Source organism: Ascidiella aspersa, chromosome 6, assembly GCF_963924565.1.
Source record: "Ascidiella aspersa chromosome 6, kaAscAspe10.2, whole genome shotgun sequence".
Taxonomy (NCBI): Eukaryota; Metazoa; Chordata; class Ascidiacea; order Phlebobranchia; family Ascidiidae; genus Ascidiella; species Ascidiella aspersa.
In genome coordinates this window covers 18,244,562-18,268,908 of record NC_139452.1, presented here as the reverse complement: position 1 = coordinate 18,268,908, position 24,347 = coordinate 18,244,562, and the positions used below count along the sequence as shown (strand labels likewise).

Genomic DNA, 24,347 nt, shown 5'->3' with positions numbered 1-24,347 from the left:
GAAAGAGTAGGAATTTAAACGAATTAATTGTAAGTTGCAATTTTAAAAGAAATTTTAAACTAGAAATATTAATCTATCAACGGAAGTTTATTTGATAAACCAAATTATTTATCTATGTTATATGTAACCCACCCCTCCCTACTTTCTCTCCCAAGCTATTTTTCGTTCTTGGCTTCTTTACAGCGCACTCCCAACAGTTTCTATTTAGAAAAATAATAGTTTATTTTTTAACTTTGCTCTAAATTTTAAGTACTAAGCAAATTACCTAGGACAGATAGCGTTTTTACATAAATTTATCATACATTCATCACCAGATACAAGTTACGTGTATTTCAGGCGCAATTCTCCTGTGAGAAAGAACAAGTAAATCGTCAAAGAATGGGTTAGCTTAAAAGTCCGTAAGAAATCAGGCGATAATGTATATGCTTATGACGCTACATACACAAAGACAGCTTTGTTATAATAAAACAAGGAAAGGATAAGTATAGCTATTACAATAAGGCAAAAAAACTATTTGTTGATTCAAGTGTCTTCGGACAAAATGTTTTTTGTATTTAATGTGAAGGGAAATCAAAGTAAAGAACATGATATCACTTTTTTAAACATGTGTACAGGCAAAGATTGCTGGCTATGAGAGTACCAGTTCAAAAGAAAAGAAGAATTATTACTAACGTTTCAAATAATATTTTGAAAATAATAAAACTAACACTTCCACAACGTTTGATTTGCCAAAAACAGAAACCAGCCGCGTCATGTTTCTCTTATACCGGTGTTCTGATTAATATATATATATATATATATATATATATTGGGCGATATCCTTAAACCATTCTATATCGATCGTAAGAGTAAGAAGCTTTAAACAGTGGACGTTGACAAATAACAAATCTACATATGGAATTACATAACGTAACACAAGTGCACAGCGTAAATTTCGTTTGATTTTCCACATACACATGAAACGTGCGCACAATATGTGATACTTTTTTACATATAAATAGCCAACGTTTCTTAAGTCAGGCAAAAAATTCAATTAGAACTATGAAAACAAATTGGATGTACGCATTACGCGTTTCTAATACATGATAAACATGTGCACAAATATGCTTTAACTAAATGGATGCTAATGGTTAGTGTAAAGTTACTTGTATTTTATTTACTTTAAAGCCATATTCTTGAAACTAGACGTTGTATAATTTGATTTCGCGTTTAACCGGAGGCCCTGACTCCGTAAACAGTAATCATTGGAGATGCTTACGGGTGGTCAAACATAGGGGAAAAGGGTTTAATGGCGAAAAAAGCAGCGACATACATGCAGATGATTGTGATAATGCTTGCTCATGTGGTAACATATCATCCACCTTGTTCAATTATGCTATTTGTTTTGCCGTGTAGCAGAAAAAATATATACTAAAATCGTTTAATGTTTATACCATTACTTAGGAAAATAGCGGAATGCTAGTCCGCTGAATTACTCGATTTGCGCTACCAGGAAAAATTGATTAGTATATTCATATGCGATAATTAATGAGTGGCGATCAAGTGGAAAATGACCAAAACGGGCAAACAAATACAGGTCGAATAAAATTAACACTTTTTAGGGTGATTTAGAAGTACGTGACTTCTGTGAGTTTGTAAATTTTGGTTTTTGTGCAGTTTAGAAAAGGTGAAACGTCAACGATGTCAAATATCGAATAAATGCTTACAAACCAACCATTCATAAAAACATGTCAGAGTAAACATTGTGACATTAGTTGTGAAGTGTAGTGTATAAAATAATGCTCAATGGTGGAGATAGAAGATAGACTTACGAAAAACACAAAACAATTTCCGAGAAAAATGCAAGCAAGAAACGTTAAAATTTTTTGGTATGCTTGTTGTAAAACGGAATGCCATTCAGAAAAATATCTTGCTCTCGCTGAAAATATTCTTTCCAAAGTAGATGCTGAGTTCGGGGGCTAACTGGCAATTTAACTGAGCAACACCGCAAATAATAAAACTTACATAAATAATAAAAACTTACACGAAGATACGATTTATCTTATAAAGTTTGGACGGTCACCAATAGTTTTAGGATGAAAACAAGGGCTTCACTCGAGCAACACTGACTTCTGACAAATTACCAAGCTTTAGATTGCGATTTACTTCTGCATTTCGTCGCGAATTGCTAAAAAAACAAGAATTTAAACTTTATATTTAAATAAATCACTTAAGCGTGTTAGATAGACAACTAGTTAAACAACAGGCAAAACTACATAACAATTTGGCTGTTAAAACAATTTAAGCAATAGTAAGGAATACATCATAAGGTAAAACCCAAATATTTATTTGTATTTGTAGGAAGTGTGTCTAACCAGCTACAATTGGTCACGTGTACAATTCACGCAACAACGGCTAATCTAATATACATTATTCACACTGTTTACCTTGGATAATTTCATCTTTGATTTTCTGCATTTCCATCTTAACTTCTGAAATTATTTCCTGTAAAAAACAATATTACTAAATTAAGTAGGGTCATTCTCTATGCATAACCACTAGTGGTTTCAGGCTGTTCATTGTCTAACCCGTTAACGTTATTTACTTTTTTTTAGGGTAGCGCAACAACGTTCCGATCGTATAGAACTCAAACATTAAAATTATTTATCCAGCAGTATAACTCCACCAAATCGGTTTACGAAAAAATACAAACAACAATTCTCTTTCCTCCAAAAGCTCAATTAAAATGGCACTGGACCTTAAATTGCGGGAGTGCACGTCTGCCATGGGAGAAAATTTACCGCAACCTCTACAATTCAACAATCGAAAACAAACTAAGAAGCTTTCAGATAAAGTTTAACTTGGGCGCAATTGTTACAAATGACTCCCTTTATTCGTTTGGTAAAACCGAATCTAACCAATGTACTTTTTGCAAAAAGGCCACGGAAACCCTGTACCACTTGTTTTATTTGTGTCCTGTTACGTGTCTATACTGGAAAAACGTGAGTGCGTGGTTAAGTACTAAACTACGAATATCGTGTATTTTTTCCCGCGATCAATTACTTTTTGGAGTGCACAAAAACGAACCGTGCAAAACATTTGTGAATTGTGTCCTTTTATGCGCGCGATATGTTATTTATCAATTTAAATATGCCGACACTGGCCCGACTATCTTACGCTTTTTACTGTTGCTATCTTCTGTGCGAACTTCCGAGCGATATTCGGCTTTAAAAAGAGGAAGTATGACGATACACAAAATTAAATGGTCGTTAGCTGCTTGAGAGCTTTACTGTTTTGATTTGTTTTTCTTGTCCGTTTTTTTCGCTATTTATTTTATTAATAAAAAAAAAGAAAAAAAAAGCATGTGCATGTGTATTGCATTGCGTTGGTCTTTGGATGACAAAAAATAAATTTTACTGTACGAAGAACCCTAGCAAGGTCAAAATGTTTTCAATTCCATTAACAAAAACAAATATTTTAAGGATATCGAAACATTGATTAAAAAACTTACATCAAATTAACAGTGAACTTATAAGCTTATCCACATGCTTCCCAAAGTTTTAGCCAATCAGCGAATGGTATTGCGTGAATTTGTCGTGTTTTAGATATTAACTAGTATTTATTTATATTAAAGTACTTCAATGAATTCAAACTGAAACATTGTATCAACATTTTGAAAGGTATAGTTATATCGCCATAGCTATATAGATAAAATAAAATACAAAACGATACTATGGCAAAACAGAAAAAAACATGACCGCTTTGGGCTGCGGGATTTTGTCTGTGATGTCACACCAGGGACTGATGATTGCTTCCTAAAATATAGGATTGTTTGTTCCTTAACAATTCTCAAAATTATGTGTTTAGTACAGTTGTAAAGTTAAGAAGTGTTGATACATGACTTGCTTATCATTGATTAAAATCGGCCTTGCAAATGAACCGGGACTTACAGGGGGTGGTAGAACATAAAGTAATCAGGACACAGACGTATGTGTACAAAAACATTGGTATGGTGATTCGTATAGCGCAGGGCAAACCAGCTTTTTTCATAAAGAGCAGAGAAACTGTTACTGACAATCCCGGCCGAACTACTCGTAAAGATCGAAAGTTACGAAATGGATACCAATTGTTTTTTTGTTTTTATTTCGAAATTTATTGACTTAATATGATTAAACAATAGAAACATCAAAATGTATTATTAACAAAAGATATAGTGCTTTATTATATTGTGGTTTAGGTAAAATTTAATTAAAGTCTTATTTAAAATTTTTTTCATTAATTATAACGATTATTATTAACTGTATTTTAGCTTCATAAATGAAATACCCAGCCCGTCAGAAGAACTAACCCGCAAGGCCATGTTGACAAAGCTTATTATTTCAGATCACCATCATGGTGCAAATTTCAATTTTTGGTTAGATGATAAATTCTAATTATCTTAAAAGATTACAATCCTCTTTTACACAGGAAATTTAAAACACCCCGATTTTGAGTCTTTCTTTTCCATTGTTTTTGTATTATTTACTTTCTTACAATTGAGCTACGCCCATTTTAGTCATGCTAGTATTAAAAAACCAAACAATAAAACGCCATTAAGAAATTTAGAAAAAAAAATAATGACTCAATATTATATACATTACAAACCTGTTTCATATTATCCATGTCAGTTGAGCCTCCTCCAGATTTTCTACTGGAAAAAAAATCTGTTTTAGTAATTCATATTTTTAAATTGATAATTTATTTGGTTTCCTGGTTGTAAACACAAAATACTTGAAAGAAAAAGGGCTTTAGGAAGGTTTGGGCATTTGAAGACATTAGGTAAGGTAGACTACTGGTACAGAGTTGTAAATGTTAACAATGGCCATGTTATCACTTTATTACCTGTTATGGCAGCTATGTGATGTAAAAATGGTGAATTTTCTAAAACTACTATGTAGATTAGGGGTTCTTAAACTGGGGTACATAGCTCCATTTGGGGTCTGTGAACTAGTTTTTAGGGTCTGTGAAAGCCTAATTAAACTTGTATAAACTAAAATTGTTAAACTTGTAAAGCCTAAAATTCAAAAAGAAAAAAATATATAAAAGTATTAAAAAAAACTTTTGGGGCATAATGGTTGAAGGTTGTAGTAAGACGTAAATAATATCAAAGCCTATACAGAATTAGTTATCATTTTGAATGTTTCGAATTACTCTTTATTCATTTTTAACAAAGTTAAATGGCACTGATTATAAGTGTATATATCTGCCATTTGCCTCAGCAGTATATAGTGCCTTTTCACTATGTTAAAATTAAATAAAGAGTTAATTGAAACGTTTTAAAATGATTCCTACTTCTGTATGGGCTTTGATATTCTTATTAAAAAAAAACGTTTTTTATTTTTCTTAAATAAATTTAAGTTTGATTTCAGTCTCATATTGCACATAAGTTCAACAGGAAACAACAGGTTTCTCTAGTCATTTGTTGTATGATGACATGACTAAAAAAGTTCAGGCCAATCCTGGTTCACACTCACTAAATATGTTTTTTAGGGGTTTGCATTAAAAAAAGTTGGACCCCTGATGAAGTTAGACGAGAAGTTATGATTGCTTCAAATTATTGTAAAACATTATTAATTTATTGTATTTGCTAATCTGGTGAACTCCTAATCTCGTAAATAAAGATTTTTTCACTTGTCAGGATCGAGCATCTTGATTGGGCATTTTTTGATCAGCCTGGCTTGATGTTATTCTAATTAACATTCTTGTAAACCTTTTTTTCTTGTTGCAGCCTGGCTTGATGTTATTCTAATTAACATTCTTGTAAACCTTTTTTTCTTGTTGCTGCAGATGTTACTTCACTGTAGTGTTAGACACCTTTTTGAAAGAAGTTTAATGTCTGCTATGGCAAAACATGTGTAATACCTAGAATCAACCAAGATACACAGGATGTCCATAAAGTCTCTTTACAATTTAAATTTTTTTTAAAAAGTGAAATGATGGCATATTGCAATGAGGTTTGTTTTATGCTAATCAGTATTTCATAAAGTTTTTATTAGCACATTAAATACAATTCTAAACATTTAATTAAAAATAGCATTACTTTATTTAATACACTTCTGTATGGGCACCATTAGTTGCACGAAGCACATCTAAATGGTTAATTTATAAATTTTGTCTGAAACAATAAATTTTAGTTTCAATAAAAACTTTATGAAATACTGATTAACATAAAACAAACCTCATCTTTCATTTTTTAATAATTTTTTTAAATTGTAAAGAGACTTTATGGACATCATGTATTATGAACTTGTAACATACTGCCTGAAAAATTGTTGTGAGGCAGCATAGAAATTGTTCAGAATGCAGTCAATGAAGGTGCAATAACTGATAAAGTCATAATGAATCTGTGTCTATAGCCCAAACCTTTAAAAAATCACAATTATTCAAAAGAATAGTAGATAACATATGTGTGGGTGGGGGGGACAATAGGGCCACTAATGAAATTTGTTTATGTTTGCAACAGTGTTCGAGCTAAACAATTCAGTGCTTTGAATGCACTTAACGCTATCACAATAGTATCACTGTTGAGTTATGCAAGACGATTTTCAGCTTGTGGGGTCCCAAAACTCAAGGTTTGGTCTGGTAATGATTTGGATGGAATGTTTGAGACCAGTGGTTCCCAACCAGGGATCCAACAGCAGCATGCGACTCTCAACTATTGTGTAGTTCTGATTAGAATTTGAAAAACAAATCATTTCCTTTTAAAAAGGATTGATAGTAAGCAATCCTTCGGTGACATCACAATGAAAACAATCAATAGAACTGGGTGTAAACGGCTATGCAATTGTGTACTGTCCTAATACTGTATAGTTAAGTAGAGCATACTGCAATCTCAAAACAACTTTCCAAGATAGCTCGTCCTCTTCAGCAAGAAAAAAAGACAGGGTGATTGGAAAGAGAAATGTTTCCAAATTGAAATAGATAAAATACAGATTGCTTTCATTGTCCTGCAGTTCGAAGTAGTGTGTTGTTCAAAGTTGTGAGGCACTACAAAACTCATGCTGCCCAATATGATTACTACTAAGGAGAATCAAGAAAAAAAGTTAAAATATTTTAACCATAGCGAACAAAGCAAACAAATATGTTCAATGGCAAAGAATTTCAAGCTAGTCGTCTAGAGCAGTGCTCTGCGAACTTTTGTCACTTGCGGCACACTAATAGGTTTAAAATTCTCTATAGCACACCTATTGATAAAATACGCCTAGAAAGGCGATAAACATATGAGGTGATATCGAAAGGAGCCGAGGGCGATTAGAGTAATAAGCTGATATGCGCCAAAGGCGAAAAACTTTGTACTATTGTATTCTCTTCATTCCTGAATTTTAAGCGTTTAACTCATAAATATTTCCCATCAAAATGGTGGTTCTGAGAATATTAAGGGCTTGTGAATTGCATTGAGAAAATGACACACAATCGAACATTGCATTTTGTATTGTTGAATGGCGTTTTAAAACATGAACTGAGATAAATTGGTTGAACAGTAATCAAGATAAAAAAGATAGCAGTGAGAACTGAGGATAAAAAAGCCTGATATTTTACATGAAAGTTACATGAGTTTTGAGCATATGGATGATCACTGATGCTCAGCTTACATACAAAGGTGGAAAAACATTGTTTTGTAGTTTGGACGAGCTAATTTAAAATTATTTTTAAATTACAATTTTTTTCAGTTGAAGGTAATATATAGGTTTAAAAAAGTATTAAATATAAGGACAGTAAGTTTCGCAGAATTATTATTGCATACAATCAGAATTTCTGCCTAAGCCGCACGGTTTTGGTATTATTAGTAGTGAATTTTAGACTGTGCCTTTGGAAAAAAACGCAAGTCAAAAAATCTGGTTACCCTGCAGCACACCTGACATTGAGGTGAGGCACACTGATTGCGGGAGCACTGTTCTAGAGGCACAATTCGATTCTTCACTGATGTTTGCAGTTACAATGGAGGGCCACCTTTCAGGAAAGATTCCCTACATGCTTTGAGAGATGTAACAATTTCAAGCACTATTGTTAACAACTGCCAAAGAGAGTCTTCTAAGTTATTTGGAAACAACAGGAGTAACATTTACAATAAGATGGATTCATGCTAGTGCATTTAAACATCATAAATTAGATGATATTGATTCCTTATATGATGACTTGATCATGTTCACTGCCGTATGTTGATTAGGTTAAGTTGCATGTTCTAAAAGATTATATGACATTTAAGAAAACTAGGTTGTTTTTCAGAAATTAGGTTGCTTCTGAAAGAAAAAAGCATTGAAATGGGTCACCAGTCTTGAAGTCCATGGTTGATATTACGACACACTTTTTGGTTTTCACTACCTTAAACAAAATGAAATCTTTTTTCAGTCTTAATGAAAATCTTTGCAAACCCTATGGCAGAAGGCAGTGCCATGGCACCAGATAGTATTTAGTTAAACCTCAGACCTGCACACACATGTCAAGTTGGAACAAATATTCAAAAATACAGATGGCTTAACTTTCGGTGTTCAGTTCTACAAAAATATCCTATCTTGATAAACATTCCCGGATTTGTTTTGGGTAGCTTGCGAAAAGTTAAAATCAATTTTAATTTTAGCATTAAACTTCAAATTGTTATATAATTAATTTATTTGTCTGTTGCTTGTTATTTGTTGCTATTATTAAAATACATTTTCATTAAATTTCTTGGTCTTTTTGTTGCTTTTTGGAAATGGTGTTTTCAAATTTAGGCTCAGATGCTTAAAAACCTTAAGAACCAGTGTTAGAAATAGTCACTAAAAGGCCAAATTCTGTAACTCGTACAATTATCAACAACAGAAAAATCTTACCAAAAGAATATACATTATAAATATGAAGAACACCAAACCCAACATAACTACTACATAATTGACTTCTTTGCTGGTGCCTGCACCAATTTAGGATATCTGTTTTTACGGAAGAATTAAACACATTAAAAAAATCATATAAGATTACACTAAACTGTAAAAAAAACTAAAACAACAGGTTGATGTTGCCTTAACGTGTGTCTAACACAGTAATATCAGATTATTATAAATTACTTTGTTAAGCAAACTCATAAAAACAATCTAGACTGCTGTAAGGGCACAAGGTCTTCTAAATCAGTGGTTCCCAACACGTTTTTAAGGCAACCCATTTTATAATATAAATTCACTTCGGTAAAATCTTGCGACCCAAGCATTCGCAATATTTTAAAAGCCATACAAGATTGCGTTGCAAACAAACAGCACTACAAAAGTACTAACTTTTTCCGAAAATAATAGCCTATGTTCATTTTTTGAATCACTAATCTTGAAACTGTGAGGATACACTTTGTACACGGAAGCCCAAAAGTGGATGTTTTGCGTCCTGGAGCTTTGTGTTTGATGCGTTTTACCACGCCGGACTTGATGCCAGTACATTTATCCACAGGAATGTAATGCTCCGTAAAAAAATCATCTAACAGTTGAAAAGTATCTTCACCCTAAGTGTATAGTTTCAGCGGTTTGCAACATAGCAAATCTTCTGATACAACCTCATTGTTGATAAAACAAATAAATACGGGAAGTTAGGGTAAACCTTCAGTATCGGTGGGTCATCAAATTCAATGGAGTTAAAGATAAATTCCTTCACTTGGATAAGAATCTGCTCGAGAACATCATCAGCCTTATGTACTATGCGTCTTCTCACTATGTTGTTTGACAAAGAGATTGCATTTAGGTTTTCGCTTTCACAGGAGTAAACGGCTAATTTATTTTGTACTGTAAATGGTGTCATAATATTTCTTTGTCCTTGAATAGATTTTAACTTGCTCTCAAAAAAATTTTTCTAAGTGGCGTTACAATTTGTTCTTTTTCATTAGTTCTGTCGAGCGAATAGGCCTATCAGACATACCGGTACCACAAATTTTGCTTTTCCGTGGATAGTTCTGTGAAACCAAGTTTTATTGAGCTTCATTGTATGATCGTTGTACCATTAAGCCTAATGATTAATTGAAATATAGTTCACCCACAATAATAATAATAATATTAATAACCATAATGACAATAATTAAGAAAAAACTGTCAAATGTTCTTGCACTATGAACATGCTACAAAGCTTTTCGATGTCTTGACATGACAAGCTTCATGTTTTAAACTTTTTTTATTGTTATTTTTTGCCCAAGATCAGGTGACCCAACCTTGGGTCGCGACCCATGCATTGGGAACCACTGTTCTAAATGATAGTTTTGATCTTCAAAAAATCTTTAATCCGTTAGCTTCTATTTGTTTATTTATTTTAATCTCTTTCAAGTTTTGCGGCAATTGTGACCTAAGCAGGGCACCACCCTTATTAAAACAGTGAAATAGAATTTTTCTTTTCTCTAACAAAATGCTTGTATTTTTGTTGTTTTTATATTAACAACTAAACAAACTTGATTTTCAAATATTGTGTTTATCTTTATCACCCAATATGAAACCAGAATCATTTGTAAACAAAAAAATATTAAAACAAAGAGAAAAAAATCATATTTTAACAAATATTTAAAGATTTATAATTAGTTACAATAATCTATATTTGTTAGTAAAATGCAAATGAAAAATATGTTAGTCAAATTAATATTTTAAAAATGTTTTTTATATATGCAATCGTACTAATAACTATACGAATATACATGGTGCATCAGAAAAATCTTCCACATTTCAAATTGTGCATCTTTTTAAAATTTTATATCTGTGTGTAATGGCCTGGAATGGCGAAGAATGGGGCAGAAAAACCTACCACATTTCAAACTAGGAAAAAGAGACAAAATTTATAAGCAATCAAAACATTTATTGTTTTATATCAAAGTCAATGGGTTACCATTTGATATTTTATGTTTTAAAAGAAATTACATGTAGAAGTCACAGATTTCCCATCTCTATCGAAATCATCCACAATAAATGCACTGTGTTTGCCAGTCCAGGCCATTTTACATACAGGTACAAAATTTAAAAAATTTACACAAAACATTATTTACTTATAAAAACTAAAAGCTAAACCTAATTGGCAAGTCCTCTGCTGCAAAGTTTCAATTCAACTTCCTGTCAGACTGCTATGGCTTTTGTACAGTAACAATTTGAAATGTGGTAGGTTTTTCTGGCGCACCCTGTATTTTAACAAAAAAGTTTATCTGTCTGTCCTCTTGTCCTAAGTTGCTGAGTAACATAATATACGCCACACACTCCCTGTATTGCAGTTAGATCACCTTTTAGCGTAAAGCGCTTGCTAAACAAAAGAATGGCAATAACTTCTGCTGTGCAAATCACTTCACTCCCTTTCTGGGGAATTGACCGCTGGTATGGAACAAGTAGCTTTCGCACAGGCAGAGCCATGTGTAAATTTTCCAATTTACTATGATAAGAAATTTTACATTCAACAATAGCTTGTTCGTAGTAAATGCTAAACATATACACTTTAAAGAGTCACCAAATTACCAAACGTTTCATAAAAGTTTTCCATCCACCTAGTCCTAGAATGAGCAGTAAGTTTATTCCACTTCAAACAATGTTCCATTCAGAGAAACACAACAACGTTTTTTTAAACATGGAGAAATAATTCGCTAATCCATTACTGACTGTGAAGACCAAGCACTAGTGGCAAACGACAGGGGCAGGAAAATAATAATTTGTTCAAGCTAGTCTACTTCAGCTTTATAGAAGTTCAGTAGTAAAACATTCAACATTCTAAGTATCACGCCCTATAACTTGTCAGATTTAAAAATAGGGTACTCTGGAGACATACAATCTGATCTAATCAAGATAAAAAATAAGCTGAAGGATAAAAACAGCAGGTCCTATCTAAAATAGACGACATCACAATATACACTTAAACTAGCTGTGAAAAGTGAGTGTGCTATTGAGCATTGTATGTTTTCTCTTTTGCCATTTTTGTAAACGTGATGCTGCAGCTTGAGTCATATATCTGCTCCACCTCATGTGTTAGTAAGCCTATAGCAAACTTACTTCTTGGCATTTAACAGCAATGTACAAACATCTTAGTAACTACTTTACATCAAAAACACAATTTAAGCCTATTAGATTCTTACTTAGATGGTTCTTTGAGCCTTATATATGTGTTTGGTGGCTCCGGAGCTGGACTCCGAGCTATTGTCTTCAGTAGCTCTGTAGCTGAAGCTCAAGCCATTGGTTAAGCATTTGATGGCTCTGGACGTAGCGACTTTTACAGTTGCACCCCAGCACTAACAACTAATAACTTGGTTGATAGTTCTTAAATGTGGCAAACTAAGAAAAAAAAACTTTCTAAAAACCAACTTTGTAAAGCAATGTGCGAGTGTGCCAGATTTTAAGACATATAAAATTGAAACATCAATTCCAAGAAGTCTCCATCCTTTCTGCTTTTTATTGTTTCAGAACAGAAGTTTCTGCAAATCACAAGATTACAAAGATACAAATGGCAAGGTTAAGTCCCAGTACCTTTTCTTGATATGTGTTAGTCGACCAATACAGTATCACTTATTACTTATCTGAATTGACATTTTTCAAAAATTATTAAATTCTGCCAACATAACACTGCTACAGAAATATTCAGTAGCATACCTTTCTCATCAGCTGAAAATTAACTAACTAGAGTAATAGCTAGGTAGACTAAACAGTGTTAAAAAAAAACTATTACCAAAATAACATTCCATAATAATAATGCAATTCACCATAAGCTTACTTACGTCCCAAAAGATGGACGACGGGGTGTCACAGGAGATGTACTGTTTTGCCTAAGGTGTTAGATTGAAGCTATGTTTTAATTTACTGCTAAATAAAGTTACTGAAAACAATTTTTAGTTTTGAGTGTTTGAGCTAACTTTGATGACAAATAAAAAGCACTAAAATAATGTCTCTGAGATTTTTCTTTTTCTCCTTAAAATCCAATGATAAGAGTTTATAGATATCTCCTGAAGGTTGACAAATTTAACAATATTTGCAAGTAAAATACATTAGCAAGTATGACTGTTTACAAGAAATTGGTACATTGTTTTATTAACATATAAGCTTTACATAAAAATGTTTAAAACTTTTATTCACCTTGCATTGGCTGATGGCGAGCTTGAACTGATTGCATTACTTTTCTGCCAAGGCCTTTTTGTTTCAATGGAAGCTGTACATAAAAATTTAAAAAGGTAATATACAAATATAATCTTATGTAATGTCACATGTAAATAGGGTGTGTATCACACAAACATATAAAATAGTTTAATACTAAAATTACCCAAAAAATGCTGCTATGAAAATATCACTCTAAAAACGTAGTCTAAAAATGAACAAAAAACTACAAATAACCTATTCAGAATAAATCACACTATCTATACAAAAAAACAAAAACTCAAATGCCTAGAGTTTACTTATTAACATAATTTACTATGCCACTTACATGTAGAGTTTGATGTTTTTTGAGCAGGTGCAATGTTTGCAGCAGGTTTGGGTGCTGTAGCAGCACCGCCTCCGCCCCCGCCTCCTCCATCCTGCACAAGCAACAATCATTTGTTAAGGTGAGTAAAGCCAAATGCACTAATTGCAATTAGAAAAGGCACATTTACCCCATTTTGCTGTTGCTGTCTTCTTCTCCTGGAGGATAAACAATAAAATGTATAATTAAAAAAACAATGTCAAACAATGAAAAAACACTGGTTTGATAACTACTTTATTTTGACCTAACAAAATTGCTTATTTGTAGAGGCCACAGTTCTTCCTTGAATTGATACCAGTTACCCAAACATAAAATTTTGTCGATTTCAGACCCAACCATATTATTTTGTTGGTCAAGGTGTTTTATGGATTATAAAAAGTGCGTTTTTTGGCGATAGATTTGGGTAGTTTGTGCTATTTTGTCCTTGTGGAAAGGGAACTTTGCCTCGATTTTTTATAACAGCAAATTAAACAGGGAAGAAGTAATGTAAACTCCTTCATGCCGCCTAAAAGAAAGCTTGCTTAGGTATTTTTGTATTACAGAATGTCAGTAGGCTATTCCTAAAATTAAAAACAGTTGATCTTCGAAAAAAAAAAACGGTTTATAAAGAGGAAGTCAATTATTTAAATACGTAACAATGAATAAACAATGGACAATTTGCGATAAAACTTACTGCTGATCCAAGTGGGCATTGTGACATATTTCCTGTTTTTATGGGTTAATATATGGTTTAATTGTGACAGAGTTCCTGATTTACAATCCTTCCACAACAATTTTTACAAAAATTACTCTCAAAAACTTTGTCAAAAGCCATAATTTAACAAATTTTGACTTTATTGAAAATTTTGACTTTATTTTGATCTAAATTTCTTAGAAACAGTCCCCTAGGTGCTGAAAACTTTATTCTTTGATTCATGGACAGACAAGGTCCTTGAAATTTTTTTACTTTATTGACTTTTGCGGGCCCTAAGAATTATTAAATTATGAAAATGTACATTAAAATTTTTGTAAAATTAAAAAAATTTATTAGAATCAGTTTCTAGAAGACAGGCAATTTTCACCTAAATGCCAATATTAGCTAAATTGCCATAAAGTTGTCAGGTGACAGAAAATATCTAAAAGGGTCACAAGCCACAGAACAATTATAAAGGGGGCGAGCCGGAAAAAATGTTAATAACACTCTTTCTGGGGACTGATCTAGTCATGACCCAATCAAATTAGCCTTTAGAATATTTAAAAATTGATTTTATGGACTTCGGTTGAATGTATATTAAGTCTTTAAAATATGAACGAAAATTAGTATAGGCCTACCAGCCGTTTTTCAATCTCTGAAAAATCCTGATTCACAGGTTTTCAACCTAATTTAGTTAATGCCATGCTTTGTGTTTCTATTGATTTATATTGTCTTGGCAACATAGCCATTGTATCGCATGTAACACATCGGCAACTTAAAAGCCTTAATACACACATAAAAAAAAACATAGTAAGTTCTTTACATATTTTAACCTTGCGCTTTTGGGTTAATGCTACCAGAACTTTCTAAATCGCAATATTTCCAACAATGTAGACATGTTTTATCTGTGCTTAATGCGTCACATCTACCTATAAATCTAATTAAAGTTTACTATTTCAAACAAAGAGCCGCATTTTTTGAGCCACATTTGACTTGTGTTACATATTTGCGCACAACTCATAACATAATAAGAGGTGTAGAGGTTCTTTTGCTTACTTGTCTAATAGCAACAAAGTATGATGTCTTATTGCATGTGTTTGAGATCCTATTTTTGACCCAGCCCACCACAACATTTTCTGTTTCTAATGCGACTCACAGTAAAAAATAACAGCCCACCCCTGACCTAGAATGACTTTGAGTACCACTAGTAGTATGCATTCATTTTTTTAGTGAATAAAATCAAAGTAAATTTATTTTAAGCTCATAAGATCGAAGCTGACAGAAACATTATGTAACAACTTTTACCTTCAAAACACCAGAATTAAAGTTAAGAAATGCACAATAATTTAGTTAAGAAATGCACAATAAGCACTACCTTAATCATAACATTTTCTGTTTTATAATTGTTTTCATAGCATTTTTTCATGTAGTGCTCTTTTCATGTTTTAGAAATCTTAACTGTTTTCTATATTTAAATTTAACTAATCTCAGTTGGCAAAGTTTTAGTTACCAAAACAGGTTTAAATAATACCATGAAAAATATTGTACTCAGACTGAAAATAAAAACCTCTTCTTTTCGCTAATATCTTTATTTTTACATTAAACGATTTGATTGTTCTGTCAGCCTTAAGCCATATAAAAAACTTGGGCTTGCTGCAAATGAGGGCCCTGTAACTAATAGTACCGCTTTTCCTAATTTTTGGAACCTGTTTACCTGTTTAGATGGTGGCCCGAAAAAAAATATTTGTTTCCTAAATTATGAGTAAAAGTTCCAAAGCAATGACAGCTGTTATTCAACAATATTGTATGTAAAGAAATTTCAGATCCTATGTTTCCTTCTTGTTTTTAAACTTTGAGTTTTATTTTTTTTTTGCATGTAAAACAGTATTTTGCTACAAATGTTTTATTGTGCTTCAAGCAAGCAATGTATCTGGAAATGTTACATTTGCCAGTTTATCTAGCCTGCAATCTTTAGACAGCAGTATTTATTAAATGTATTATCTAATTAGAATTGTAGGTCAGTGACGTCTGACACCATCCCGTTTAAAACTCACACAATTTTTATACCTAAAGCAATTATGTTAAATCAATTACAAAACTAACATCATCTTTTTCTGTAGTTCTCCCATTAGATCTAATCCACCGCCTCCACCACCTCCTCCGCTGCTTCCACCACTACCACCACCACCAGATGGTGCTGATGAGCTCTCATCTGAAACCTTAATAACACCAATCAATTAATTTAACTCCAACATAAATGGCACATTTTCTATGCTTCCCGATCAGCATAATTAAAAAACAGGTAGTATCTAAACAAAATGGATAAGGGTAGCCTGTTTTGGTTAACCATACCTTAATTGACAGAAGAAAATACCAATAAACTATGCAAATAGTTTTTGTTGAAAAAGTATTTTTATTTTTTTAAAGTGTGTTTTTTTTTTGTTTGCATGCTTTGATGTTTTTTAACAATATGTCAAACACATGGGAACCAATCTTAATGAAAAGGTAAAGCCATCATACTTTGAATAAATCACCTGCCTTAATAGCCAGCTTAGGTGGTAATGATAGGGGGAAACTATTGATGTTAGCAGTGCATATCCAGAAGGGGGGCAGTTTGGGAGTTCTATCCCTCTTTTGTAAATGATATTATTGTTTGTTAACTTTTGGCAGGGTTCAACAAACTGTCCGATACGGCAATGTTTTCAATGTGATTGGGTAAGGCGAACCACAATCAACTGTAAAACACCGTTTTTAGTCTCTTGTTTGGTTAGAGTTAGACCAGTGGTCTCCAACCTGTTTTTTCAGGGGTCCCTGTAACTCACCATATTTCTGCTGTTTTAGTACGATTTATGTAGTTTGTTTTCTTCACAATGACGTCACACTAATGAACGTGACTGAGTATATAGAAAAAATAAGCTTTTACATAAAATAGGTGTTTTTAGCTCTTTAAGAGCTGCAAGGTTAAAAAGATTTAGGCCAATATATATTTGCTTTCGGGACTTAAATGCAACTAACTTTCCCGACTCTGTCCAATTTTGTGAGTTAACTACTCTTTCCGCTTTCAATCACATGGCTTTGTTTTACGAAATTCAGCGCAATAAGAATATTAAAACAGAAACATCGTAAATCGCTTGAAAGTATAATGCAGTGCTTTTCAACCAGGTGTATTGTACACCCCAGGGTGTACCATAATTTTTAAATGGTGTACCACTTTGATGGGGTGTACAGGGGTGTAGCAGATAACGCATGACAATAGGCCAATGACTAGCTATCTGATAGCACAAGGGTCGGCAACCTACAGCCCGCCAATGTAATTCAGCCGCCCCGCCAATGTAATTTATCCTGCCTGCTGCCTATTTGACACGAGTTCATTTCAATAATTTTTGACCATTTTAACCTCGTTAGTGCAAACATTTTTTGTATAATCTTTATGTGTCCGGTTTGTTTAGATTTTGAGGCTGTCTTTTGAAATATATCATGCGCAGCGCTTCCAAACCGTTCACCATGGAAGGCTGCCAAGTGCGTGGCAGACAAACGGAAAACGTATTGAATATGTAAATATTATGGGCATATAGTGTTTTAACATTTTTTTTTATTTTTGGCAATGTAGTAATAAAAACTTGAGAAAGAATTTGGAAGAAATGTCGGTATAACCCAAAAAAATAATCGCGGTCGCTTCGGTCGCTTCGCTCGCCAGGTGAGCCCTCACTTAAAAAGGTTAACACTGAACTAGATTAACTATTAAGGTTATCTCTAAGGCAAAAATGATCCAAGGCCCGCCTAATTCACAGTTGTTTTAATATGAAAATATCACAATTCTTAGTTAACATTTTGTGCGGCCCGCAGAGACCTTTCTGAGTTTGGTTTTTGCCCGCAACTAAAAAAAAGTTGCCGCCCCCTGTGATAGCAGTTGCATTACCTTGCCATCTCTCACTGACTATTGTAAGGTAACATTCCTATTATATTATATTCTCGTGCGACCAGTTTGACCTGAAGTAACCTGTTGTTTTGACATGACTTGTTGCTATTCGACATAAACGATGTTAAATTAAGCATCTTCAGTTTTTTCTGTACACAAAATATTAACTTAAAGATATCTGAATTAAAAGTTTGTGACACACTAGAGCAAAATATGGTTGCAATGAGGCCCTCAAGCAATTTCACAAGCCTGCAACTGAATGTTCTGTGGTGCGGGTCAAAAACCAAAGCACACTGCGGGCCATATATTTTTGGATCCGCAGGCTTAATTCATTTAAAAGAGTGCTACTTAACTAGGATATTTATTGAACTACAATCATAATTGGTTTAAAAGGCACAGCTGAAACAGTTTAAAAACTATACTGAATTTTGGGTATCGCTTCTCAACATTCCTAAATACCGAAATCTCAGGGAAAAAAAAGGATTTCCATCCTTGTTTGCATGCCCACGACATACCTTTGCAAGCAAGGACTTTGTGCTCTTGTTGAAATTAATACCCCAAAAAAATTCTAACAAAGATGTTTTATACGCTTATGATAGGAGCACTCGAAACAAGGCTACTGCCACGGTTCGCACAACTAACTGAAAAAATTCAACATCAGCAACGCTCGCATTAAATGACTGATGAAATTTTGTATTTGTATAAAGATATGTTACGGATTTCCTATACTTGCAGCCCTGCTTATCTCTATTCCGATTAGGATTACTACAGATTCCGTGTATTGCGCGGACTGGGATGTATAGGTTTCGAGTAAGCGTAAAAAGGGTGTACCACTCCGAAAAAAGGTTGACAGGCACTGGTATATGACGGCTCTGCTTATGCAAAGTGGTGCCGCATTTGCGAAAACTGGTGGACTATGCAGACGCAATCAATTTAGTGTTGACACAAAATGAAATTTTTGTGTTCATTCGTGTGCTTATTTATAATTTAAATAAAACTTTCTAAAAGAAATCATTTTTATAGAAATATGTAGTTCTCTGGAAATGTGTATAATTCACGCACATTCGCCCTTAGTACTTAGTTCCAGCATTATTATTAATATACTTTATTCGTATTTGAAAACAAAATGGGGTCGCAATGCAAATTATGATTCATTTTATCTAATTTGGGGTCACTTATCAAAAAGGTTGGAGATCACTGGGTTTTTATTACATAAATATTACATTATTAACATAAATACTTATTGGTAAAGATTAACTTTAGTAAAAGGTATTAAACACAATGAAAGTGAAATTAACAAGAATATTTATTGCATAGCAAAGCACAATCTATTTATTTTACCAACTGAAAGTTTTCAATAAATTAGTCATACTGTAGTGTAAAAACGTATTCTTAAAAATAATTAACTATTTAACTACATACATTAAAATGATTGATATAGATTGTTTGCTCCAGGTCATATGATAAAACTACAACAGCCTTATGGTAAAACTAAAAGTGTTTATACCCGAGCAGTTCTATATCATACAACATTTAGAGCAGGAAGTAGTTTGTCTGCAAGAAACAGTATGACATCATAATCTATGAACAATGTGTCAAGCAAGCAATACATAGTTCCTGGTACATATACACCTCTTGCAAGATCGTTTAGGTTGCCAATAACTACAAAAAACTTTAATGCTTTAATATGGAAAGAAGCTCAATAATATTATTAATGCAAATTAGTTAAAACAAAAAAGTAACAGAAGTGGAAAAGCCTGCCTAAAGATGAAAGTAATTAAGCATCTGTATGGATTCATTAAAACATGTGCACATAAACTTTTAATACAAGCAATATGTAAAATATCACATTTCATATAAAACATTAATGAACAAGGATTTTATTTATCTCCTCACTAAATCAAATAAAAACTCACAGCAGCTTTCTTAAGCTTAGCTCCAGCAAGTGCAGCAGCAAGACCTCCTCCAGAAGCTGGTGCTGGAGTTGGAGCTGATGGGGCGGATGTAGGTGGTGGTGGAATTCCTCCAGATGGGGGAGGAGGGGGGATACCACTGGAAGGTGGTGGAGGAATTACTGATGGAGGAGGCGGAATACCAGATGAAGGTGGGGGAGGGGGTACAGAACTTTGAACTACAAGTAAAACAGTATTTAATTAAAAGTTTGTTATCAGAAACGTGGTATGATGTCAGCAAACAACTATTATATAATGTTTGTTTTAAACTAGCACCATAATTAAAATGCTGGGGAAGATGAAAACAAATTATCAATTATCGAAGTCTGGACTCTAGGCATTAAAAACATAATGGTTTTGAAGTCAAGCTTAAGCTGGTGTGTATATGTGCAATATTGTGCAACCAGTGCTCTATTAACTAAGCTATTAAGAACACAATGAACAAAATTGTGCTGCATTTATGGACACCAGGTTTGGGGTGCAGAGAATGCCCAAGCACCTTCAGCTTGGTAACTTGCCCTAAATCACCAAACAAAATTTCTGTTGTTGCATTTGATTTGGGTCTCTATTTCCACACAAATTTACTATTCAAAGACATTCAAAGAAAATTGTAGGTATTTAAGACCTAAAATTGAACAGCTGGACAATTTTTGAATATAATCGGAAAACAAAACAGTATAAATGCCACGGTCAATACAGTATAACTGAAAAACATTTTAAACATTTTTTTTTGATTTGTTATTTTTTTAAACAGTGTTTCAAAAACACAAAACTTCAGCTGGATATTAAATAAATTCAAAAACTATTCTTAGACTTTTGAAAAAACATAGGCTTTTTCAAAGACTTTTCAATATATAAATCAATTAACAGACATTTAATACAAAAAATACAAAAAAGTGCCCAAATTAAGTTTTATCTGAGCTACATATGGACAAAAAATGCACAAATAAGTTTTATTCAAGTTACATATGGACAAGAAAATGCCCAAATTAGGTTTATTGGAGCTACATGTACACAAAAAACATTAGGTTAATTGGAGCTAAATAAGGACAAAACGTGGCAAAATTAGTTTTACTTAAGCAACAGACTATGCTTGTCCAACTAAGTTTTAAACTCTATGTTTGGCTGTTTTAATTACACAAACACAAAAAATTATCTTTGTTTTAAGCAAAACTATTCAGCCCATAGGCCATATGCATACTATGGCATGTTGCACTGTGTCACAACTGCATTCCATAATTTGTGGCCGTCAAAGATTCATCCTAATAATTTGTTTTGCTGACATTGTAGGCCAACATTTTGCTATATATAATTATATATACCGAGGAAATGCCTTACTTTTCATTATATACGTCACTGGTGTACTTTTGGACAAGCATTTTGAATGCCAACGACCTTTGGCGGGAAGGTACTGAAATGCAATCGGGCACTGTGTGACTCGACAAACATTTTCTATTAAATTGGATTGTAATCGGTATTTCAAGCAATAAATATTACAAATTTTTTTCTCAATTCAACCGATATTTTTTTTGTGCTTTTAAATCTGGTTTTGAGCAGCATGTTTGCACACAAGATCGCCAAAAACAGCTTATCTATGTAACAGTGTTTCCCCAGTTGTACTTTAGCATGCCCCTCAGGTATTTGTTAACATCACAAAAATATTTGGGCCTTCGGTGCAACTTTTACTTACCTAATTTACACAACCTTGTTTGTCGTCAAAATTAGCAAGATTAATACATTGCTTGGGCAAGTGCCGCACTTAACTTTACGGGCGCGACTAAAAACCAAAGAATTTTTGACAAAAATTCTCTTCACCAGCAGGCTGGCAAGATTTTGCCAGCCTTGGTGTATCAAAGTACAATTTCGTACGAGGTCTGCAATTTTCTCAAAAGTATTATTTGACTGCCTAACTTAACAGATCACATTGTGTTGCTTTTTTGCGTAGTTAGCCATCACAATTTAAACAACTGCTTTAAATGGCAGAATGCAGTAAAGAATGTTAACCATTTGTAGTTTAATCTATATTATGGTTAATTGACCCCAAAAGTCGGTTATTCTAGATTTGAATTCTATTAGTTTTGGAATACCTTTGGATTCAACTTTGAACCTTCCTAGTCAGTATATTTGCCAAAATTTCCTATGAAAATATTATATATAGCTTTTTCTTAAAAACAAAAAAAATTGATATTTTTGACATTTAAATTGCATTATTTGGCATGCGTTGACATATAAATAGTTACATTGGTATCGACATGCTTTTTTTTCAGGCATAAATATATAACTTATGAATAAAACCTTATTTATTTTACAAATATTTAGTAAGTATTTATTAAATCAAAACCACCTTTCAGTAAAATCAACTGCCAATAGTATAGAGACGATTAGGTACCTAGTTACTATTTTAGCATATAGGCTGCATGTTTTTCAATTAGCACAATGCAAAACAACAATAACCAACATAATGTCTGATAGAGATAGAGGCCACAGCTTAATGGCTTTTTAAATTTTAGCTAAGAACACAAAATTTGGGCTGAGGTCAAAACCACACTATTATAATTACTGTTTACTGCTGGGAAAATGCAAGTATACTAAGTTGCATTTGTTTCATATCAAATTTAGGGCAAAATACTATTAAAACTGGTAAAAACTATTAACTTTGACAATGCCGGTTGTTATATCGATTGTATGAAAGTATTATAAAAAAATGCTGGTCATAATAAATAAATAAGAATATTTGGTCTAAAATATATAGTAAAGGTTTTTGTGTTTAAGATATGTGGCAAAACCACAAAAGTGTTCAAGTTGTAAGCATTAAGGTAACACAGATAAGGTATATGACCATTGCTTTACTAAAATACTAGCTTTAGAAAAGTCAAGATTGTTGTTTTCCGACTTAGATTTTTTCGCTAAAAAGGAATGAAAAGTATATATATTGACTATTAGTGGCTATAAACAAAAACATACCTGCAGCAGCCCTTTCCCTTTCAAGTCGTTCCCTTTCCTGCCGCTCTTTTTCTTTTCTTTCTCTTTCTTGTTGTTCCTTTCTTTGTTGCTCCTCTCTTCTGAAGTAAAGGAAGTAAAGCACTATTTATTTACAGCAGTTTAAGTGCATATGCTGTCTTGTAGTTGTAACTAAACCACTTTTATCCACAAACATATAAAGATTTCTGTTATTTAAACCAACAACATTTTGTCCCCTTTCGCAATCCAACGCGTTATCCATTTTGTGACACATTAAAAGGTGAGAGACAATTAATTTATAAAGTTTTTACAACCAAAAAAATGTTTTAAACAAACAACTTTACTTATCCTTTGAGTTTTTGTGTTTGTATTGTTGCATGACAATGTTTTCAACTCAATTTTTAAATCAAGTCATAGTCTGCTGCTTAAATAATTAAAAAATGCTAAATTTATGTTATTAATTCAATAGCAAATCAATATTTAAATATTTTGGAGCATAATGGTTGGAGGTTGTAGTAAGATGTGATAAATATCAAAGCCCATACAGAAGTAGGTATCATCTTGAACGTTTCGAATAACTCTTTATTCATTTTCAACAATATTTAAATACAAATACAATTTTTTGGTGTTAAACTCTAAGTATGAAAATAAAATGAAGTTACTTCTGCACTGAATGTGGAATATTAAAACCAATTCGATTTTAGTGTCATATGATATAATTTTAAGATTGATGATAACACCAGTAAAATGTAACTTTACAGGCTATTAGCAAACTAAGCCATGTAAAATAGCCTTGCCTTTGTTCTGCTCAGCATCTGCAATATAAGGGCATACAACACAATTTAGGTGAGTGGCAAATATGTAAAAATGCTGACTGTAATATCCAGTTATATTCATTGGTTCAAATACAGGGTAGCTAAAAAAACTTTGTAAATCGGGTATTTATACTTGGATAGTCCACTAACAATGTTCCATTTTTCTTGCATCAAACAAATGATATTGCAGAGCCACATGAAACTAATAATCAGCGTTTTCAGTGTCTAGAATATTTGAAACATTTACATTTTCTGATCTACGTTCACAACCATTGCAGGTTTCTCACAACACCACTTAGTTGTTTTGGTTTGCTGATTGTTTGACACCCCCCTTTCAGAACATCACACTAGGTTAGGGTGGAGTGAAAAATAATTTTTCTTCCAAATCAAAATTGAGGGTGTCTAAAATGCTGACAAAATATCTAAAACCGTCAAAAAAATTGGATTTGGGAAATTACCTCCTTAACCGACTTGGCTACCTTCCCCCAAAGGTCATGCAGGAGTCAAAATAGCCAAATCGGCTGTAACTATTTTATTTGATGTGCTAGAGAGTTGGTTAGTGGCTCAAAAGATGCAGAACATACATATTT

At 32.9% G+C, this 24,347-nt stretch overlaps 1 protein-coding gene across 4 annotated transcripts in view; it reads right to left on the bottom strand.

Annotated features, from left to right (window-relative positions):
• Positions 1-310: 310 nt before the first annotated feature.
• The window catches only part of LOC146140593 (uncharacterized), a 34,303-nt gene continuing 10,266 nt past the window's right edge, over positions 311-24,347 (bottom strand). Inside the window, exons 5-14 of one of the 4 annotated variants that reach the window (XM_083391399.1) lie at positions 22,946-23,043; positions 19,946-20,160; positions 16,214-16,329; positions 13,568-13,595; positions 13,402-13,492; positions 13,056-13,128; positions 12,701-12,748; positions 4,624-4,669; positions 2,427-2,484; positions 311-2,167 (exon numbers count right to left, since the gene is read on the bottom strand). In XM_083391399.1, coding sequence (XP_083247525.1) covers positions 2,142-2,167; positions 2,427-2,484; positions 4,624-4,669; positions 12,701-12,748; positions 13,056-13,128; positions 13,402-13,492; positions 13,568-13,595; positions 16,214-16,329; positions 19,946-20,160; positions 22,946-23,043 — 799 coding nt within the window. In that variant the 3' untranslated portion in view covers positions 311-2,141. The remainder of the gene's footprint in view (positions 2,168-2,426; positions 2,485-4,623; positions 4,670-12,700; positions 12,749-13,055; positions 13,129-13,401; positions 13,493-13,567; positions 13,596-16,213; positions 16,330-19,945; positions 20,161-22,945; positions 23,044-24,347) is intronic. The other 3 variants (XM_083391400.1, XM_083391401.1, XM_083391402.1) reach the window with 3 other exon arrangements.